Here is a 20475-nt window from a genome sequence, read left to right as displayed (position 1 = left end):
GAGAGGTGGCACCAAATTTTGGTGTCACACAGGGCACCATTGAAATTTAAAAGCTCAAGGTCCACCACTGCAACACACAGAGGACACACACAAGGAAAATACATATGCAGGGTGCCACTGAAATTTTAAAGGCCAACATCCACCACTGCAACACACACAGGACACACACATGGGAAATACAGACTAATATAGCATGGTGTCACAGAGAGGTGACAAAGGCTATATTCAATTTAGCTACACAGTGTCTTGGCCTAAAGGATGACACTCTAGGCATGTAGCAAACTCTCCCAGCACAGCCAAGCTACTGCTGAATGTGCTTGAGCCGTGAAAGGTACTGCTACCAATGAAAAGGCAACATGTGCCAGTAAAATATTTGATGTCTAAAAGAACAAAGCTAAGCATCACAAGGTACCTCCTTTTCCTGGAAAAAGGAGACTTCCAAAAAAATCAGACAGACCTTCTACTAGTACAGCACACTCAAAGAAATGTCCAGGAGGACCAATATGTATTCATCTATGAGAAAGGGTGGCAACTTTACTTACCGGACATAGAGAGACCGCTTTTCACTTGTCCGAAGAGAGCCAGATCCTGAACTCATGCTGCTGTTCATCATCTGTTCTCTGAGGTCATGGATCTTAGACTCAAAACGGCTGTACTCTGCAAGAAAAATGATGCTGGTGAGTTCAGGGAGGAAACAGGCATACAACACCTTTGCTCACCTCGTGTCCCCATTCAATTAAGCACAATATATATTTTATCTGCAAGGGACCAGAAAGAAGCTCCAAAATGCACATTGTGAAGACAGTTCACATTAGCTATCCATGGCCAACTGAGATCTGGGCCTAGAAAGCTGCAGATTGTATAAGTCGGATCATGGCATTCCTGCTCAATAGTGCAAAATACATATAGATGTGCTAGAGAGACAGCTCACAGTGACCAACCTTCGTGATGAATGTTGAGCAACTGAGTATCAGATTCATGGTACAATTGTATCTGTGCACTCAAAAACAACACAAAAGGGCAACTAAAGTGATTGAGGGGATGGAACACCAAATGAAGAAAGGATAACGGATTTGGAGCTTTACAATTAAGGCGGCGCATGACAGTTTAAAACATTGTGGGTGGTATGAAGAGAACATTGAGTTTTTTCTTCCTCTCACAATACTAGAACTCAGTCACCCAATAAAAAATGACTGACAGCAAGTTCAGTACAGGCTGTAGAAAGTACTGTTTTCATACAATACATAATTAACTTATGGAATTCACAGCTACAGAAAGTGCTGATGGCCAAAGATTAGCTGGTTCATAACACCTCCCTTTTCAGAGGCAGCAAGTGTCTGAACACCAGTAGAAGAAGGGCAGCTGAACTCATGCTCTGGTAAAGAGCTTTCTCAGAAACACCTGGTGACTGCTGGAAACAGTCTGGATGAAACCTTGTTCCAGAAGGCTCTTCATATGTTCTTAATCATCAATATGCACCTAGGTACTCATTATGCACGTAGTACATAGGTGATGCTATCAATATTAAATAGATTAAATGTACCCTGTTCACCCTTTTTATTTAGACCACCCTAAAAAACAGGTTATAGCAATATATTACAGTTAAGCAAGGTATTCAAGAGAGGTGGGCCTTAAATAAAAGTTAAGTAGTAGTAGCAGCAGGTGCACACTTAGTGTACAGGGAACTTTGGTAAGGGGCTGAATAGAGATTGTGAGGGGTTTTCTTCAGAGTGGGCTAATTTAGCAGAATAAATACCCCTTTAGAAGATGTGCAGAACCTGAAAGCTGTATATATTCCAATGTTATACAGCTTACCCTGCCTGCAGTAGGAGACAGCTTCCCTCTGCTCCTGGGAGGCACAGTCATTCTCCAACAGCATGTAGGCGCTAGACCATTCAGCTTCCAAGATTCTTGTGCATGGAATTTCACAGAATTGGCTATCTGGCACAGGCAAAAGCCTAAGAATTTTGACTATTTTTTTTTAAATAAAAGCTTTCTAACTCTGGCAGTGGTTCTAGGGATTATCTAAACCAGTGGTTCCCCAACTCCCCCCTCCCAGACCAACTGATAATTGTTGGTGGCCTTAGCAGAAAATGTAGATTTTTCTGCCTGTTGTAACAATTCTAATGTGCTGTGTGCTGGATGCTGTATGATTTTTTTTACAGCATTTTTACTGCTGCTTTTGTTTCTTAAATTGCATTTTATTATATTACAGTATACATTCCACAGAATTCAAACTGTAATACTGTTGACACACATCTTGTGCTTAGGTCACGTTCCAGGGATAGCGCATAAAGTCAAAATTGCATATAGTTAATAAACAAACATACATACATACATCTTGGAACCACCCCTAAGTAAGCAATCTTACTTTCTTGAACTGGCATGTCAAATGGGTCTTATCCCCCAAGCAACAGAGAGAATTCTGAGTTGTTCACCCTGTTTACCGGGCTCTGGAAGGCTCTCACAAGATATTGCGGGGCTGTCTGAGTTCTCAGGAGAACTTGAAAGCCTCCCAAAGCCCAGTAAGTCAAGACTCTTTCTGCACCAGGAAAACCCTGTGGGAAAAGGGCTTTTAAGCTCTATGCCTTCAGTGCATTTAATTTGTGCAATTTCAATCGGCCAGCCTCCAACTGCATACAGTGGTGCCCCGCAAGACGAATGCCTCGTAAGACGGAAAGCCCGCTAGATGAAAGGGTTTTCCGTTTTGGAGGTGCTTCGCAAAACGAATTTCCTATGGGCTTGCATCGCAAGATGAAAATGTCTTGCGAGTTCCTGCAGGGTTCCCCCCCCCTTCCCAAGCCGCTAATCAGAAGCTGCTTAACAGCTGATCGCTAAGCCGCTTAACAGCTGATCCGCTAAGCCGCTTATCAGCTGATCCGCTAAGCCCGCTAAGCCACTAATAGCGCTAACCCGCTAAGCCGCTAATGGGCTTGCTTCGCAAGACGAAAAAACCGCAAGACGAAGAGACTCGCGGAACGGATTCTTTTCGTCTTGCGAGGCACTACTGTAGTTGAAAGTGTATATGTCAAACACACATAAGTTGCAAGTTGACTATACAATACAAAAATAAAAGCATCAATAAAATACAGATAAAAATCAACATGAATCACTTAAAAGATCTCTTCTAAATATTGCTTCAAATGTACCATTAGCATTTTCTTCAAAACCTTAAATATGAAGGTGAAAAGATGCAAACAGCAACTGTATACAAAATCAAAAGCAGATTATCATCTTATTTGTGCTTCGCACCAACCCCCCCCCAATTATTCTGATTACAGGAGAAGTGCATCTTTCCAAGCAGTTTACGAGCAACCTAGAACTAGCTGCATCCACATACAGTGGTACCTCTGGTTATGCACTTAATTCGTTCCGGAGGTCCGTTCTTAACCTGAAACTGTTCTTAACCTGAAGCACCGCTTTAGCTAATGGGGCCTCCCGCTGCGGCTGTGCCGCAGCAGTGCAATTTCTATTCTCATCCTGAAACAAAGTTCTTAACCCGAGGTATTATTTCTGGGTTAGCGGAGTAACCTGAAGCGTATGTAACCCGAGGTACCACTGTACAAAGAAACCTCCACTTCCTGCTTTCAAAACATCAAAGTAGCTTTGAGAAAACATATGGTGTGTACAGGCCAAACAAGAAAAAGTCACTCCTAAGCATTGTGATGCCACTTGCATCCTCCAGGAATAGCACGGATTGTAGGAGAACTCCCAAACTGCAAACTTGGTTGCATACCTCTGACCAATCTAGATCAGCTGTTTCCTAATCCATCTCTCTGTCTTATGTTGTTATCTGGCTAAAATATTGTATCTACAGTTATGCAAGCTCCAGAATAGAAACTTCTGGCTGTTTGCTGGGACATTCCATGGAACTCACAGAAATCACCACCAACTGTGAATATTTGTCAATCACAAGCATTTCTGTGGAGACAATACAACTTGCAACTGAAACTTCCACATATGCTTAAAGTATGTGCTATACAGTATTAGAAACTCAGATATAAGCTAGGTGCCAAATGTGGTTACAGTTGCCATAACAGAATACCTAGTTGCCATTTTTGAGCCAGGTGGCTCAAAAGTCCTATTTTTCAACAAGACTTTTTGGTTCCTGAAATTCATTCTAATTGTACATAAAATTCTATTCCACAGGTTGTGCTGCTAGAGTGCAAAACAGTCAAGATCCAAGGATTCCCCAGGCATGCACCTCCAGATGGTGGAGACGTCAGGCACCATCCTGGTGCTTGGGCAGCTTCACTTGGTTGCAAGTGACCGACAGCCAAGTGCAAAATGTGCCTGGAAAAATGTTGAACGCTGGTGCTATGTGTAGAAAAAAAGAGTCTATAACCACTAGGCTGGCCATCTGAGTGGTCAAATAATGGAGCTGCTCAAATGACTAGTCAAATATTGCCAAATATTTTTAAATCATAAAGAAGTTTGATAGGTATGCATGTTGTTTCAAAACAATAAATTATTTTATAATATTTCTATTTCATCTTTCCCCCAAGCAGCTCAGGGCAGCATATCCATTTAGAATGCCAACCACACCGTGAGGTGCAATACTGACCCAACACTGCCTAATCAGCTGCATGACTGATTTGAACCTGGTCCCTCTGATCTTAGTCCAACACTATTCGGTAGCAGCCTTTGCCACTGATGACTACTTGCACTAGTGTTTGGAGATACCTGCTGCTATAGAAGGTGGCCAAAGACAGAAACTTTGATATGGTGACAGATTTGCCACCTACTGATGCAAGGCTAGGGGGCAAGCAGTCCTTGCTACAAAATGAAACTATAATAAGCTGACACAGTGGTATTCTTGGAATGTTTGACTGTAGTCAAGTAACAGGCAGTCTGGTGACAGGAAGAAAAACCCTAATATCCAGTTCAAACCATTACAGCTTTAACAAGTACACAGTGTGGGTCTGCAGGATATACCCACTAAAATTTAGCCTGTACAGCAGCCCTAAGGAAGGGGAAGAAGGGATAGCAAATGCAAAGCAAGTGAGCCACACTCTGCATAAGGTATCAAATAGCACCTGTTGACATACACTTTTTCTAGTCTGAATGGTGCTACTGGTCCATAGATTTACAGAACAAGTGGTACTGCTGGGTGCATAGTGGATCAGGTCCCAAAATCTTTTAAGTGTCACAGGTAAGATATTATGTCAAGATGACTACCTAGAAGGGAAGGGACTCAACCCTGATGACAAGAAGGATCTATTGGGAAATGAATTAGGGGTAAAGGAACTGAACAGGAACTAAGTTGTGATGATCTGAGATAGGGTGCAAAATAAATTAATCCATTTATCTGTAAATCTGGCTTGAATTATAAAATCTGAATTGGAATATATATACATACAGTACATGCACATATACTGTAGGAAAACTTTATACGAATTTGTATCTATGGACCATGCCACAAATCTTTTAAGTACCTTGCAACACTCATGCTACAGAGACCCTGGCAAGTTTTCCTGGAAAGCAAATATTGACAAAGCACACCAGAACAGTCAATGTAATGCTTGCAGTCTCATGGACAACAGCCCCTAAACCTCTACAAACAAGAGGAATGGGAACAAAACCAAATGGACAGTACTATTTGGGAACAAACTCTGATCAGAGCTGTGCAAATGCGATTAATGAGATTAATGTGTTTGAAAATAGCAAGGTTCACTGACCCCACCACCACCACCACACCCAGAATCTTACCCTACCATTGGTTTCATTGTTAAAATGGAGGGATTTTCTTCAACAGGGAAGAGGTAGCATGGATATCCTTGGCACACCAAAACTCTGGCTAATAATGGCTTAGCATGAATGCATGATCACGCTGGTTCCCAAGAAGGCAAGTGCGGCCACTTTGCTCTTCTCTGGGCTTTTTAAGTCAGTGCAGGATGGCAGCAGTCAAGGTTTGGTCTGGCATGACATCTGAACCCAGGATCGTGGGTAAGGTCTCTCCTCCTTAACCACAATCTGCAATCGTAGGACAGACCTTGGCTACAGTAAGTGTGAGGTCCTAATGAAAAGCCACCACATTTGCGTGGTCATGTTAAGTCATATTTTGGCTTACTGAGATGTAAAGCAGGCAAGGCCTGGGTTTCCACTAGGACAGCCCCTTTCCCTCACTATAACTTTGGGCTCTACCTTTCTCTCCAGAATTCTACCACATTCCTCCTTTCACTGCACTTGCTTCTTCCTCAGTAGTTATTCATCCAGGCATAAAGTTGCTGCCACAAACAACTGATGCTAACTCTTATTTAAAGCCTAGTCATATTTAATATTTACATTAAACCAGGGGTCAGCAAACTAAGGTCCACGGGCCGGATCAGGCCCAATTGCCTTCAGGATCTGGTCCGCGGACTGTCCGTGGATTGGTGTGGGGATTCTGTTCATTTGGGCTGCGCCATTTCCCCCCTGTGCCATTCCACCCCTCCGCCTTCCTCATACACACCATGGCGGTGCTTCCACCCTCCCTCCTCCTGACTTCTCCCCGCCCTGCCTAGAGGAGGAAAGGGGTCTGGGCTGAGCTGGCTGAGCGCTATTTTAAGGAGCCCCTCTCCGGAGCCAGCCCTTTCGCACCTCTCATCTTCCCTCCGCTGCCGCCACCCTGGTGCTCCTGTGGGCCAGAGAGCAGAGTGGATGAGCTCACTCTGCCTACCCAACAAGCAGCAGCAGCAGCGGTGGTGGTGGTGGTGGCAGCAACCCCAGGGAAGGTAAGCGCAGGGGCTGGGGCTGGGGAGTAGGACTACTTGCCCCCCTTGCCTCTTCTTCCAGCTTCTCCCCACTGGTGCCGCTTCTCCGGCCTGCCACAAGGTCTGAGGGACAGTAGACCAGTCTGCAGCTAAATTTTTTTTGCCAACCCCTGCTTTAAACCATCAATTCCTGTGCTTCTGGCATCCATAGATATACAGCAATTAAACAGACCTTAATCTAAATGAATATCTTATTTTATTTAAAGAAATTGTAACCTGCTCTTCAGCAAAAACAAAATAAAACAAAACTCCTCCCAGAGCAGTCTATAGATCACTACAGTCCTTGCCCTCAGGCTAACAATCTAGTACAGTGGTACCTCGGGTTACATATAGTTCAGGTTACATAATACACTTCAGGTTACAGACTCTGCGAACCCAGAAATAGTACCTTGGGTTAAGAACTTTGCTTCAGGATGGGAACAGAAATCATGCTCCAGCAGCGCGGTGGCTACAGGAGGCCCCATTAGATAAAGTGGTGCTTCAGTTTAAGAACACATTCAGGTTAAAAACGGACCTCCGGAACAAATTAAGTACTTAACCCGAGGTACCACTGTTTGCAAAAGCAAGAACCTTAAGTATCATATTGGCATTTCATTGAAAAACAGAAATCCTGTCTATGTAGCGTACAGGCAACATAGAAACTGAAAACTACTCTTTTCATTGAGTAAAGAAGCAGCTACTAAAAAGCAGTTTTTTCTCATATCTCCTCCTGCACCATGTGCATGCATGAAAACATGCCATAAGCAGTCACATGCACGCATGCACACACTTGCACAGCCACAAATTTGGTGAACAGCCTTATTCTCATCTGGGTACCCAGTCAAGCACCCGTTTTAACCATGTCAAGAATAAGTAGGAGTATTTCTTCTCAAAATTATAACCTAAACTCTGCAAAGTCAATTCCAGCTTCTAATGACCTCTATAGATTCTGCGCTAAAATTATTTGGCAAAAACTTGTAAACTAAAACAATTCCAACTCAGCACTAACTTAGTCAGTAGGCTTGTGCTGCATATAATAAAAGTTATTATGCAAAATATATAAAAATCTAGACTGAAAATGTTTTTGCTATGGCTCACGACTGCAAAGAAATAGATGCAAAGTTTAGCATTTATGCTACTTATTTCTAATGCAGAATGTGACTAGGTAGGTTCCCTTGACCTTATGTAACTATCCACTTCTATTGTGCAATTTTTAAAAATTCCTTGGCTTTTATTCACATACTCCCAGCTGATCTTTCCTAAGAGTTTTATTTATTATATTTATATCCAGTACTTAATACAAAGATCTCAAGGCAGTATACATTGTTCCTCACATCTAACATTTAATCCTTACATTAACCAGTAAAGTGTGATTTACTGGACGAACGTCACCAACAGAGCTTCATGGCTGAGTGCAATTTTAAGCCAGTGTCTCCTGAATCCTAGTCCCACACTTTAACCCCAACAATACACTAGGAAATAATAAAGTTTGGCTAAATCATCATCTAGTTATATTTACTTGGATAGAAAAAGAGTAACAAATGTTTGAAAAAAGTAAACCTGTCAGCTCAAGTTTGCCAAGAATTATTGAAAAGGCATTGATCAAAGTTTGGAAATATACTAAACCTCTTTAGGTAATATAGTCTCTGTACCATTAGCTGTGTTAATCCCCATTAGACTGCTGTAGTAGACCCTGCAGGATTTTCTCCTCATGGTTGGATCACACCATTTATTTTTTATTTGCATTTTCAAAAACAGGAACATAGAGCATATTTAACCCCCTCCCCTCCCCCTCCCCCACTTACAACTTCGTACCAAATACGGCATGTATACATAGAAGCTCAACATCAAAAAAACGAAGATCATGGCCACTGGTCCCATCACCTCCTGGCAAATAGAAGGGGAAGAAATGGAGGCAGTGAGAGATTTTACTTTCTTGGGCTCCATGATCACTGCAGATGGTGACAGCAGTCACAAAATTAAAAGACGCCTGCTTCTTGGGAGAAGGGCAATGACAGGCCTAGACAGCATCTTGAGAAGTAGAGATGTCACCTTGCCAACAAAGGTCCGTATAGTTAAAGCCATGGTTTTCCCAGTAGTGATGTATGGAAGTGAGAGCTGGACCATCAAGAAGGCTGATCGCCGAAGAATTGATGCTTTTGAATTATGGTGCTGGAGAAGACTCTTGAGAGTCCCATGGACTGCAAGAAGATCAAATGTATCCATTCTTAAGGAAATCAGCCCTGAGTGCTCACTGGAAGGACAGATCCTGAAGCTGTGGCTCCAGTACTTTGGCCACCTCATGAGAAGACTCCCTGGAGAAGACACTGATGCTGGGAAAGATGGAGGGCAGAAGGAGAAGGGGGCGACAGAGAACGAGATGGTTGGATAGTGTTTTCGAGGTTACCAGCATGAGTTTGACCAAACTGCGGGAGGTAGTAGAGGACAGAGGTGCCTGGTGTGCTCTGGTCCATGGGGTCACGAAGAGTCGGACACGACTAAACGACTAAACAACAACAACACATATACCATATGACTTCCCTTCCACCCTTTTCCTAGTTCCTTTGCTTTTCTACTACTCTGCATAATCCAACTCTTTTTAATCATCATTTGTTATCTATCAAATATTTCAACTCTGCTGGTTTTACTCAAGACCTGCTAAGCTATGTATTTGTCTATACTGGTTCTTGAAATAGTCAATAAACATTGTCCATTCCTCATCTACATTTTCTTTTATCCCGTTCGTCAGACCAGCCAGATCAGCATATTCAAACACCTTACAATGCCATTCTTCCTTAGTGGGTACTAGACTTGTTCTCCACCTTTGTGCCAATAAGATTCTAGCTGTGGCAGTGGCATATAGTAGTACACTCTTTTCTTTTTGGGGGACCTCCGCTGTTACCATCTCCAAGAGTTTTTTTAAGTATCTTTTAAAATCCATTATATATAGTTTCCTAATATGTCTTAATGATTTTACAGGACCACTACATGTGAATAAAAGATCCCTCAATTTCATTACACTTTCAACATATACCTTTTTCTTTTTCTTTTTTAGACATTTTCGCCAATCTGGTGGGTGTTAAATACCATCTGTGGGTCATTTTCATCATATTTTCTTTTATCGCATAACAAGGTGTAAAATTAATATTTATTTTCCACAACTTTCCCCGTAATTCATAATCAATATTGTGACCCACATTTTGTGCCCACTTAATCATGCTCGATTTCACAAATTCCTCTTTAGTTTCCCACTCCAACAGCAGTTTGTACATTTTTTATAATACTTTTATATTTGTATCTTTTATACCTTTTATAATGGTTTCTATAAACCCCATCCTTTCTAACAGTTTTATCATAAACAGGCAGGAGACGTTATCAAAGGCCTTTTCAGCAGACCATGTAGGATTCTAAAGCTGCACTATAGAATGTAATAGAACTGGTTAGTGGACCTTTCAATAAGTGAAGAGAAAATGTTAATGGCTGTACACTAGAGAAGTGGCACGTGTATTATCCCAACTTGATTACCCGCTTCAGGCTAATGTTACCCTAGCTAAGATGCAGAGCCTCCAGATACGGATGGACTCCCAGCATGCCAGTGAGCATGCTCAATGGTCAGGAATGACAGGAGTTTTAATCCAATATCTAGACAGCCATAGGTTCCACTCCTGCTCTAGCACCTGTGGAATACTGCTGGGTCTGAAGCAAGCAGAACAGTAAATGAAGTTTTGAAAATCCTCTTAACCTGGGCTAAGATGGGACAGAATTTCCACTTGGTACTACCCTGATATCTAGCAGAGCCTAGAACAGGCAAATGAGTTCAACAGAGATGAAAATATGCTACCTTGTTCATGTTCAGAAAAACAGTCCCTGAATGACTCCATTGCTACCTAGTTTATCTATTCATAAACCCAAACTAAGACTGACCACTCTCCTTCCGAACTGGCACATGAATAATTCCTGCTACAGAAAATACCACCTGTACTCAGCAGAAATAGCCAAGAGAAGGGTGGGGGAGGAAGTAGGTTTAACATTAACCACAGGCAAGTTTAGCATAAGCCTCTTACTGGTAACACAGCAGCTCTCAGAGATTCTTCTACCAAACACGTCACTACTAGTAGTAGGTCCAATTCAGGTGTCAAGCAATATCCTTAAAAGTGGCACATAAAATTGGGCAGACATGGCTATTAACCTTCAGGTACAGTAGTAAGAGTGTATGAGCCAGGAGGGACTCTTGGGCCCATTAATACATGCTAGCAACTGACCACTAAGCTTTTTAGAGTCACAGCAACTTAAAAGCAGCTTCCACAAAGACTCAGCAAGGGCTCCAAGGTCCTTATTCCATTCAGAATGGCTAAACAGAAGTCTGGAGCTAAATAACCAGTCTTCAGGCTCTGCAGTTTGGCAGGTGCTTTACTTCCAGGCCCTGAGGCACAGAACAGTGCCTGTTCTCAAAGCTTCACAGAATCTAGTGGCAGGAAACAGGGCAAGCAGGAAAAAGGGGCAAAACCAACTCAATCCTACTGGATCCAAGAGCAAGGATTAGACAACACAGTGAAATGAAAGACATAAACAAAGAAGACAGGTCATCCTCAAAAGCCAGAAAGGAATCAATCTCTAGGTAGAAGGAGCTGTCAGCTACACAGGTAAGTAATAATAATAATAATAATAATAATAATAATAATAAATTTTATTTATACCCAACCCTCCCCAGCCATGGCGGGGATCAGGGCAGCTAACAAACAATAATAAAAACTAGTTGAATGAATACAACTTAAAAACAAGATTAAAATACAACATTAAAACAATTAAAATGCAGCCTCATCACAGGAGGAGAAAGGAAAAAGAAAGAAAGAGGGGGAGGGAATAAAACTAACCCCAAGCCAAAGGCCAGGCGGAACTACTCTGTCTTACAGTACTGTAGTGAGAGCCTTGTTTCCATTGGGATGATGGTGGCGGATGAAGCTTGATATATGGCGAGTAGCCTGCACTTATCTATACCTTTGGCTGTAGTATGTTAGGCAACAGGTAATACCATCAAGGATTATTTTGATTTGGTAATTGTTAATGGTTTAAAGATTAGGAATTTTGCAGTGTGAGTATAGACTCACATCCACACACCCCTACATTATACCTGGTGATAGTTACAATTCCCTTTTTGTAATAATAATAATTTATTATTTATACCCCGCCCACCTGCCAGGGTTTCCCCAGCCACTCTGGGTGGCTCCCAACAGAATATTTAAAACATGATAAAACATCAAACATTAAAAACTTCCCTAAACAGGGTTGCCTTCAGATGTCTTCTAAAAATTTGATAGTTGTGACTTATACCACTGCAAAGCTATAAGGTAGAGGGCAGCAACCTAAGGCCCATGGGCTGGAAGCAGCCCATGAGGGTCGCTTAACCGGCCCATGAGCCAACCCCCGAACCGAGCCTCCAGCTCAGTGAGTCCCTGCACACTGCGCTAAACCGGCGCAGCATGGCACAGGGACTCTCTTCCATGGCTCCAGACATCGCTTCTGCGTATGCCCAGATGCCGGAAATCGTGTCTGTGCATGTCAGTGGCCCCGGAAATCGTTTCTGTGCATGCCCAGACACCAAAAATCGTTTTTTGCGCAGGTGCAATTTTTGGCGTCTGGGCATGTGCAGAAGCGATTTCCGGTACCGTGAACATGCGCAGATGCGATTTCCGAAGTCGCGCTGTGCTGGTCCGGCCCACGGAGGATCTCCGCGGGAGTGATCCAGCCCATGCCCAGTAAGCCTTGCCAACCCCTGCTTTAAGGTATATATATGTTTCCTACAAACATTCCCAATCTTAATACTCCAATATAATAATAATTTATTATTTATACCCCGCCCATCTGGCTGGGCTTCCCCAGCCACTCTGGGCGGCTTCCAGCAAAATATTAAAATACAATAGTCCGTCAAACATTAAAAACTTCCCTAAACCGGGCTGCCTTCAGAGCAGGGGTCTGCAACCTTTAAGACAAAAAGAGCCACTTGGACCGAAGAAAAAAAAGCTGGGAGCCGCAAAACCATTGTGACATTTAAAACAGTGGGGAGTGTTGGGGCACACAATGCGCCTCCTCCCCTCGCTAGTATCCGCCCCGGAGCCGCGGCAAAGGTGTAAAAGAGCCACATGCGGCTCCGGAGCCGCGGGTTGCTGACCCCTGCTTCAGAGCAAAGAAGTCAGCACTGTGGGGAAAAAGTTGTTTATTGCTTTTGTGATGTACAGTCATGGGAAAAAGAAAGTGCACCCTCTTTGAATTCTGTGGTTTTACATATCAGGACATAATAGCAATCATTTGTTCTTTAGCAGGTCTTAAAATTAGGTAAATACAACCTCAGATGAACAACAGCACATGACATACACTGTGTCATGATTTATTCAACGGAAATAAAGCCAAGATGAAGAAAACATGTGTGAAAAACTAAGCACACCCTTACTGTTTCCAAAGGAATTAAGAGGCTAAGCAGCAGACAGGGGCTGCTAATCAAATGCCCTTGCTTAATTGCTCATCAGCAAATATGCCCACCTCTATAAAAGCCGAAGTTTTATCAGTTTGCTGGTCTGGAGCATTCAGGTGTGTTTTAACACAATGCCAAGGAGGAAAGTTGACACAATGCTCTTAGAGAAACAATTGCTGTTGCCCATGAAACTCAGAATGTTTATAAGGCCATCTCCACCCTATTTTAAGTCCATGATTCTACACTGAGAAAGATTATTCAAAAGTGGAAAACATTCAAGACAGTTGCCGATCTTCTCAGAAGTGGATGTCCCAGAAAATTCACCACAAGGTCAGGCCATGCAATGCTCAGAGAAATAGCAAAAAAGAGTTACCGTATTTTTCGCACCATAGGGCGCACCGGACCATAGGGCGCACCCAGTTTTTAGGGGGGGAAATCAAGAAAAAAATCTTTCCCCCCCCAGCCCCAAAGCGCAGCGTACAGGCTGCACACAACCTCTCCCTGCCGGAGGGGTTGCGCGCGGCTATGGCACAAGCCAAGGCAGCGAGCAGGATGGATCCCGCTCACTGTTTTGGCTTCCCCTTTAGCCCTGTGCAGCCTCTCCATGCTGGAGGGGTTGCGCGCAGCTATGGAGCAAGCCAAGGTAGGGGGCGGGATGGATCCCGCTCGCTGTTTTGGCTTCCCCTTTAGCCCCGTGCAGCCTCTCCTTGCCGGGAGACACTGCGCAGGGCTTTCCTGGCTGGTGGGGGGATTCCCCCACCTCCCGCAAAACCGGCAGAAGCCGTGCGCACTTTAAAAGGGCTGCACGGCTTCTTCTGGCTTTCCTGGGAGGTGGGGGGATTCCCTCACCTCTCGCAAAAGCCCGCAGTAGCCGCGCAACTCCTTTAAAGAGATCGCAGCTTCTCCTGGCTTTTCTGGGAGGTGGGAGAAGGGACTGATGCGGCCAGTCAGTCCCTTCTCCCTCCTGTGGAAAAGCCCGCAAGAGCGCACGGAGCTTGTGTGCGGCTCTTGGGGGCTTTTCCCACCTGCCTCCCCCTTGCATTCGCTCCATAGGACGCACACACATTTTCCCTTGCTTTTTAGGAGGGAAAAAGTGCGTCCTATGGTGCGAAAAATACGGTATATCTCAGGCTCTACAGGCCTCAGTTATCATGTTAGATGTTAAAGTTCATGACAGTACAATTGGATAAAGACTGGATAAGTATGGTTTGCTTGGAAGGGTTTCCAGGAGAAAGCCTCATCTCTCTAAAAAGAACATGGCTGCATGGATTTGGTTTGCAAAGTTGCATCTGAACAAACCACAAGACTTCTGGAACAATGTCCTTTGGACAGATGAGACCAAAGTGGAGATGTTTGGCCATAATGAACAGTGCCACGTTTAGCAAAAACCAAACACAGCATGTCAGCACAAGAGCCTCATACCAACTGTCAAGCACGGTGGTGGTGGAGTGATGATTTGGGCTTGTTTTGCAGCCACAGGACCTGGGAACTTTGCAGCCATTGACTTGACCATGAACTTATCTGTATACCAAAGTATTCTATAGTCAGTTGTGTGGCCATCTGCCCAGCAGCTGAAGCTTAGCTGAAATTGGGTCATGCAACAGGACAAGGATCCCAAGCACACCAGCAAATCTACAACAGAATGACTGAAAAAGAACAAAATCAAGGTGTTGCAATGGCCCAGTCAAAATCCAGACTTCAACCCAACTGAAATGCTGTGCGGGACCTTAAGAGAGCTGTGCATAAACAAATGCCAGCAAACCTCAATGAACTGAAGCAACATTGTAAAGAAGAATGATCCAAAATTCCTCCATAACTATGTGAGAGACGGATAAAGGCCTACAGACAACAATTACTTCATGTTATTGCTGCTAAAGCTATTGAATCATAAGCAAATGAATCATAAGGTGTACTTTGTTTTTCACATGTGGCTTTTCCATTTTGGCCTTATGTGTTAAAAAAAAATCATGACACAGTGTATGTTGTTCATCTGAGGTTGTATTTGCCTAATTTTAAGACCTGGTAAGGAACAGATGATTGTTATTATGTCTTCATATGTAAAACCACAGAATTCAAAGAAGGCGCACCATCATTTCCCCCATGTATAGTGTTGGAAACCTATTGCCTCAACAGCTATAAAATCAAGTTCACATTCTGAACTACTGCACAAGCTGCTAAAATCCTGTGGCACCTTGAGGACTGGAATGAAGCTTGTAAACACTTTTACTCCCCTGCTGCCTCTTGCATCTGCCATAAACTATGAGAGATAGCAGCAGCATGATGTGAAAGACTTGGTCTGTGAGGAGCTAACAACTGACTGAGTATGCAGTAATTTCTGCACTGGGATTATTTCTTCAGAGAGATACTGAAATCCAGAGATTCAACAGGCAAGGAGAAACTTGTATACACCTTTAATTATCCCTAGCAACTCTTGTCTGTTTTACTGTATTGTATTTAAAACATTTTGTAAGTTGCCTCAATAACTTTGGGCTGTGAACAAGGTAGAAGCCTCTCAAATGAGCAAAATGCAGGTGCTGGAACTTCAGTAAAAGAGATCATAAACCTTCCAAACAGCAGTGAGCCTTGGGGAAGAGAGGGCAGAAAACTTGCATTGCACCCTTTTTCAACAAAAGGCAAATTTAACTCTTATCAAATGCTTTCAGGGAAATAAAAAGTAGCCCAGTGCTGGTATCTTCTATCCATGGCCAAAAGCATGCTAAATGCTTCTGAAAGTTCAAAATGAGTTCAAGAACCTGGGTGTCATTACCCCAACCCAGTCAGGAGAAATCTGTTTGTTCCAAGGTCTTCAAAGCCTCAGGTTCCCCAGTGCTATTGGACTTGGAATCAATGGGGCTACTGTCCACATATCAACCCCCACACTTGCACAATGAGCCTTAGTTTTTGACACGATGGTTTTGTTTGCTGTAAACCCAACCCCCACTCTCCTACAGGATTTGTTTCTATGGTAAACCCAGCTAGTAAGGGAAGCAGTTGCTATATTAACCTCTAACTGGCTGCAAAGCTTCAGTATTAGGCTGAGCATCAAGCTGCATGAAGGTTTTTGTGAGAGCCAGGAATACATCATCCCACACTAACCACAGTAGTTTACTCACTCAGCTCAAGTTGACAGTGAGGTGCATTTTGACTGGGAGGGTTAATCTCTTCCTTTCTGCAGTTGACAGCATTTTAGTTGCAGGTTGCACACAGCAGAATTGCCACAAATGCAAGCCTGAGAAGCGAGCAGATTGAAAACCTCCTACCTCCAGTATTCCATTTCATCATCAGTGCTTGAAATGAATTGCCCACTGCGATAAAATTATACAGACTGCTTTTTATAAAGGCAAAACTGTTAGCCTATCAGGCTCACATTGTATTGTAAGACAGCAGCAAAGAATAAATGAATCTTTTCCCTGAAATAACTGCAAGTTTCAACACAATTAAAAGATTAAGAAAATACTATCCTTATGACAAAGGACGCGGGTGGCGCTGTGGGTAAAACCAGGACTTGCCGATCGTATGGTCGGCGGTTTGAATCCCCGCGGCGGGGTGACCTCCCGTCTTTCGGTCCCAGCTCCTGCCCACCTAGCAGTTCGAAAGCACCCCTAAGTGCAAGTAGATAAATAGGTACCGCTTTATAGCGGGAAGGTAAACGGCGTTTCCGTGTGCTGTGCTGGTGCTGGCTCACCAGAGCAGCTTCGTCACGCTGGCCACGTGACCCGGAAGTGTCTTCGGACAGCGCTGGCTCCCGGCCTCTTAAGTAAGATGAGCGCACAACCCTAGAGTTGGACACGACTGGCCCGTACGGGCAGGGGTACCTTTATCTTTTTATCCTTATGACAGTTTTAGCCATACAGTACTAGATCCAGAAAGAAAGAGATCATGTTGACTATCTACAGTGTCTATTCCTGATCAGTAAGCCTCAAAGTAGCACTTGGTGCCATATCTTATGTGCAGTGCCATTAGAATCACTACACCCTGAGGGAGGGATTTTAATTCCAAGGTAATGCCTGCTTCTTATGTTAGAAGACATATTTGTATCCTGCCCATCTTCTTTGAGAAGTTTAGACTAAAAACTATCGACTTAAAATTATTTTCACCTGGGATTTGCTAGCCATATCTAGCAGAACAGGTAGTCCCACAGAGGTATCAGGATGTTCCTTCTACACTAATTTCTCTGGTTATATGCTTAGGGTACTGGGAGCAAGTGAGAACTTTTGTTTTGCTTTTCACAGTAATTACAGATGAAACTCGAAAAATTAGAATACCGTGGAAAAATTCATTTATTTCAGTAATTCAACTTAAAAGGTGAAACTAATACATGAGATAGACTCATGACATGCAAAGCAAGATATGCCAAGCCTTTATTTGTTATAATTGTGATGATCTTGGCATACAGCTGATGAAAACCCCAAATTAACAATCTCAGAAAATTTGAATATTAAATAAAATCAGCAAAACAAGTATTGCAAATGGAGCAATAATGGACCTCTGAGAAGTAGAAGCATGCATATGTACTCAGTACTTGGTTTGGGCCCCTTTTGCATCAATTACTGTCTCAATGCGGCGTGGCATGGATGCTATCAGCCTGTGGCACTGCTGAGGTGTTATGGAAGACCAGGATGCTTCAATAGCAGCCTTCAGCTCTTCTGCATTGCTCGGTCTCATGTCTCTCATCTTTCTCTTGGCAATGCCCCATAGATTCTCTATGGGGTTCAGGTCAGGCGAGTTTGCTGGCCAATCAAGCACAGTAATCCCATGGGCACTGAACCAGGTTTTGGTACTTTTGGTAGTGTGGGCAGGTGCCAAGACCTGCTGGAAAATGAAGTCAGCATCCCCATAAAGCTCGTCTGTGGAAGGAAGCATGAAGTGCTCCAAAATCTCCTGGTAGACGTCTGCGTTGACCCTGGACTTAATGAAGCACAGTGGACCAACACCAGCTGATGACAGGGCTCCCCAAATCAACACAGACTGTGGAAACTTCACAATGGACTTCAAGCATCTGGCATTGTGTGCCTCCCCATTCCTCCAGACTCTGGGTCCTTGGTTTTCAAATGAGATGCAAAAGTTGCTCTCATCAGAAAAGAGGACTTGAGATCACTGAGCAACAGACCAGTTCTTCTTTCCCCCCCCCCTTTTTTTTTAGCCCAGGTGATGTTGTTTCTTGTTCAGGAGCGGCTTGACAAGAGGAATACGACATTTGAAGCCCATCTCCAGGATCCGTCTGTGTGTGGTGGCTCTTGATGCACTAACTCCAGCCTCAGTCCATTCCTTGTGAAAGTCCCCAACATATTTGAATGGTCTTTTCCTGACAATCCTCTCCAGGTTGCGGTCATCCCTGCTGCTTGTGCACCTTTTCTTCCACACGTCCCCTTCCGCATAACTTTCCATTAATGTGCTTCAATACATCACTTTGGGAACATCCAACTTCTTCTGCAATTACCTTTTGAGGCTTTCCTCCTTATGGAGAGTCTCAATGTTGGCTTTCTGCACAACTGTCAGGTCAGCAGCCTTCCCCATGATTGTGCTTCCTACTGAACCAGACTGAGAGACCATTTAAAGGCTCAGGAACCTTTAGGTGCTATGAATTGAATAGCTACTGCACCTTTACACAATATTCTAATTTTCTGAGATTGTTAATTTGGGGTTTTCATCAGCTACACGCCATGATCATCACAATTATAACAAATAAAGGCTTGACATATCTCGTTTTGCATGTCATGAGTCTATCTCATGTATTAGTTTCACCTTTTAAGTTGAATTACTGAAATAAATGAACTTTTCCACGATATTCTAATTTTTCGAGTTTCACCTGTATACCATCATTGCCAAGCTCAGACCACTCTTTGATCCCTTTCCTGAGACTGAAAGGCACGGCTTCACTCAGTCTTGTAGCAGGGAAAAGAAACCAGAACAAGAAAAACTACAAGTTCTGACAGTAAGGGGTTTGTTTTCTTTTACTGCATGATCACATCCTTCAAAGGCTAAGAAATACAGGCATCGGTATTTTAAAGGCTGAACACAGCTTATGGGTCAGTTCATATCTCCACTACTTCAATGTGTTCAACTGCATTCCAAATATTCCATTGCCCAGTCTTCACACACTGCCAATGTACATGAAGTTCCACTGCTATCTTATAATCCCATTATTTTCTGTTCTACCCACAGTAATGCCAATCCCTGCTTGAGGGTTCCTCTTATTTATATGTTGAGTGTTAACACAAGTGCATGTTAAACTGCCTTAGAAATGCAGTATCATGTAACTGCAGGAAGGAGACATTCAGATCTGTGCTAAAATTGGGTTTTTTTAAGTTGCCACCTTAGAACTTTTGATTTAACCACCCAGTTGGCCCTCAGCTACAAAGCCCATCTGCCCTAAAGTAATGAAGAATTCCACAAGCTCAGAAGTCTGTCTCTTACATTCATGGCCACCACAGAGTCTTTTTGGTTTTAGACAGGTTCCCACTAGCCCAAAAGTTCAATGCTGGGAGCAACATAGCTTAAGAAGGCCCTGAACAGCAAAATGTTTGCATACCTAAAAGCCCTTCAGATGCTGCTGGCTTTTCTCAGAGGTCTCTGGTGCTACGCTCTTCAGCATGACATTAAAAATAACAAAGCTCCTTTTCACACTGACTCTGGATACTAATGGAGCTGTCATTTAAACATATTATACAGTTCAGTAAGGCCAAACACTTCAAAGCCAAATGGCATTTCTAACATTTAGCTAGCAGCTGCTGTAAATCTCCAGCTCCATTTTTGCTGAACACAAGCACCCAACCCACATTATGGCTCAGGTCACTTTACTAAATCTCACTTTGCAAATTAAACCTGAAATACAAGTGTACAAACCAACTTCCCTTTCTGCACTAACAGGCAACACGTATCATGGACTAGTCACTACACAGAAGCAAGGGGTGGCTGTAATTGGCAGCTCTTCCCTGTTCAGTTTTTCTATCTCCCTTACCTGGTATGCCTGCTGCACTTGTAGAATTTCTTCCACACCCTCTTTAAGGAGGAATGTAGTAGAATAGAACAGGATCAGAAAATATCCATGACCAAGTTACAATGCACAGACAACCTTCCTAGAGAAAATAATGCACAAAACAGGAAGACACCTGTGACAAAATAAGTGAGGCCATGTCAGGCAACACCTTTTGCTGTGCACTATTTAAGTTCCTGAACTAAGTGCAGCAAGGGGTCAGCAACATGCAAAGCTAGGAAACAGCAAATCCCAGTTGTTCAGGTTTTTCTCTGGAGAATCTCTGGATTACTCACCTT

At 43.3% G+C, this 20475-nt stretch overlaps 1 protein-coding gene across 16 annotated transcripts in view; it reads right to left on the bottom strand.

Moving 5' to 3' along the window:
* Positions 1-20475, bottom strand: part of DLG3 (discs large MAGUK scaffold protein 3) — a 123210-nt gene that overhangs the window by 13255 nt on the left and 89480 nt on the right. For all 16 annotated transcript variants that reach the window (XM_077922101.1, XM_077922100.1, XM_077922096.1 and 13 more), the window contains one exon: positions 543-657. In XM_077922101.1, the coding sequence (XP_077778227.1) occupies positions 543-657 (115 nt within the window). The remainder of the gene's footprint in view (positions 1-542; positions 658-20475) is intronic.

This window comes from Podarcis muralis, chromosome Z, assembly GCF_964188315.1.
Source record: "Podarcis muralis chromosome Z, rPodMur119.hap1.1, whole genome shotgun sequence".
Taxonomy (NCBI): domain Eukaryota; kingdom Metazoa; phylum Chordata; class Lepidosauria; order Squamata; family Lacertidae; genus Podarcis; species Podarcis muralis.
The sequence above is the reverse complement of the archived record's forward strand: the minus strand, read 5'-3'. Positions and strand labels throughout refer to the sequence as shown.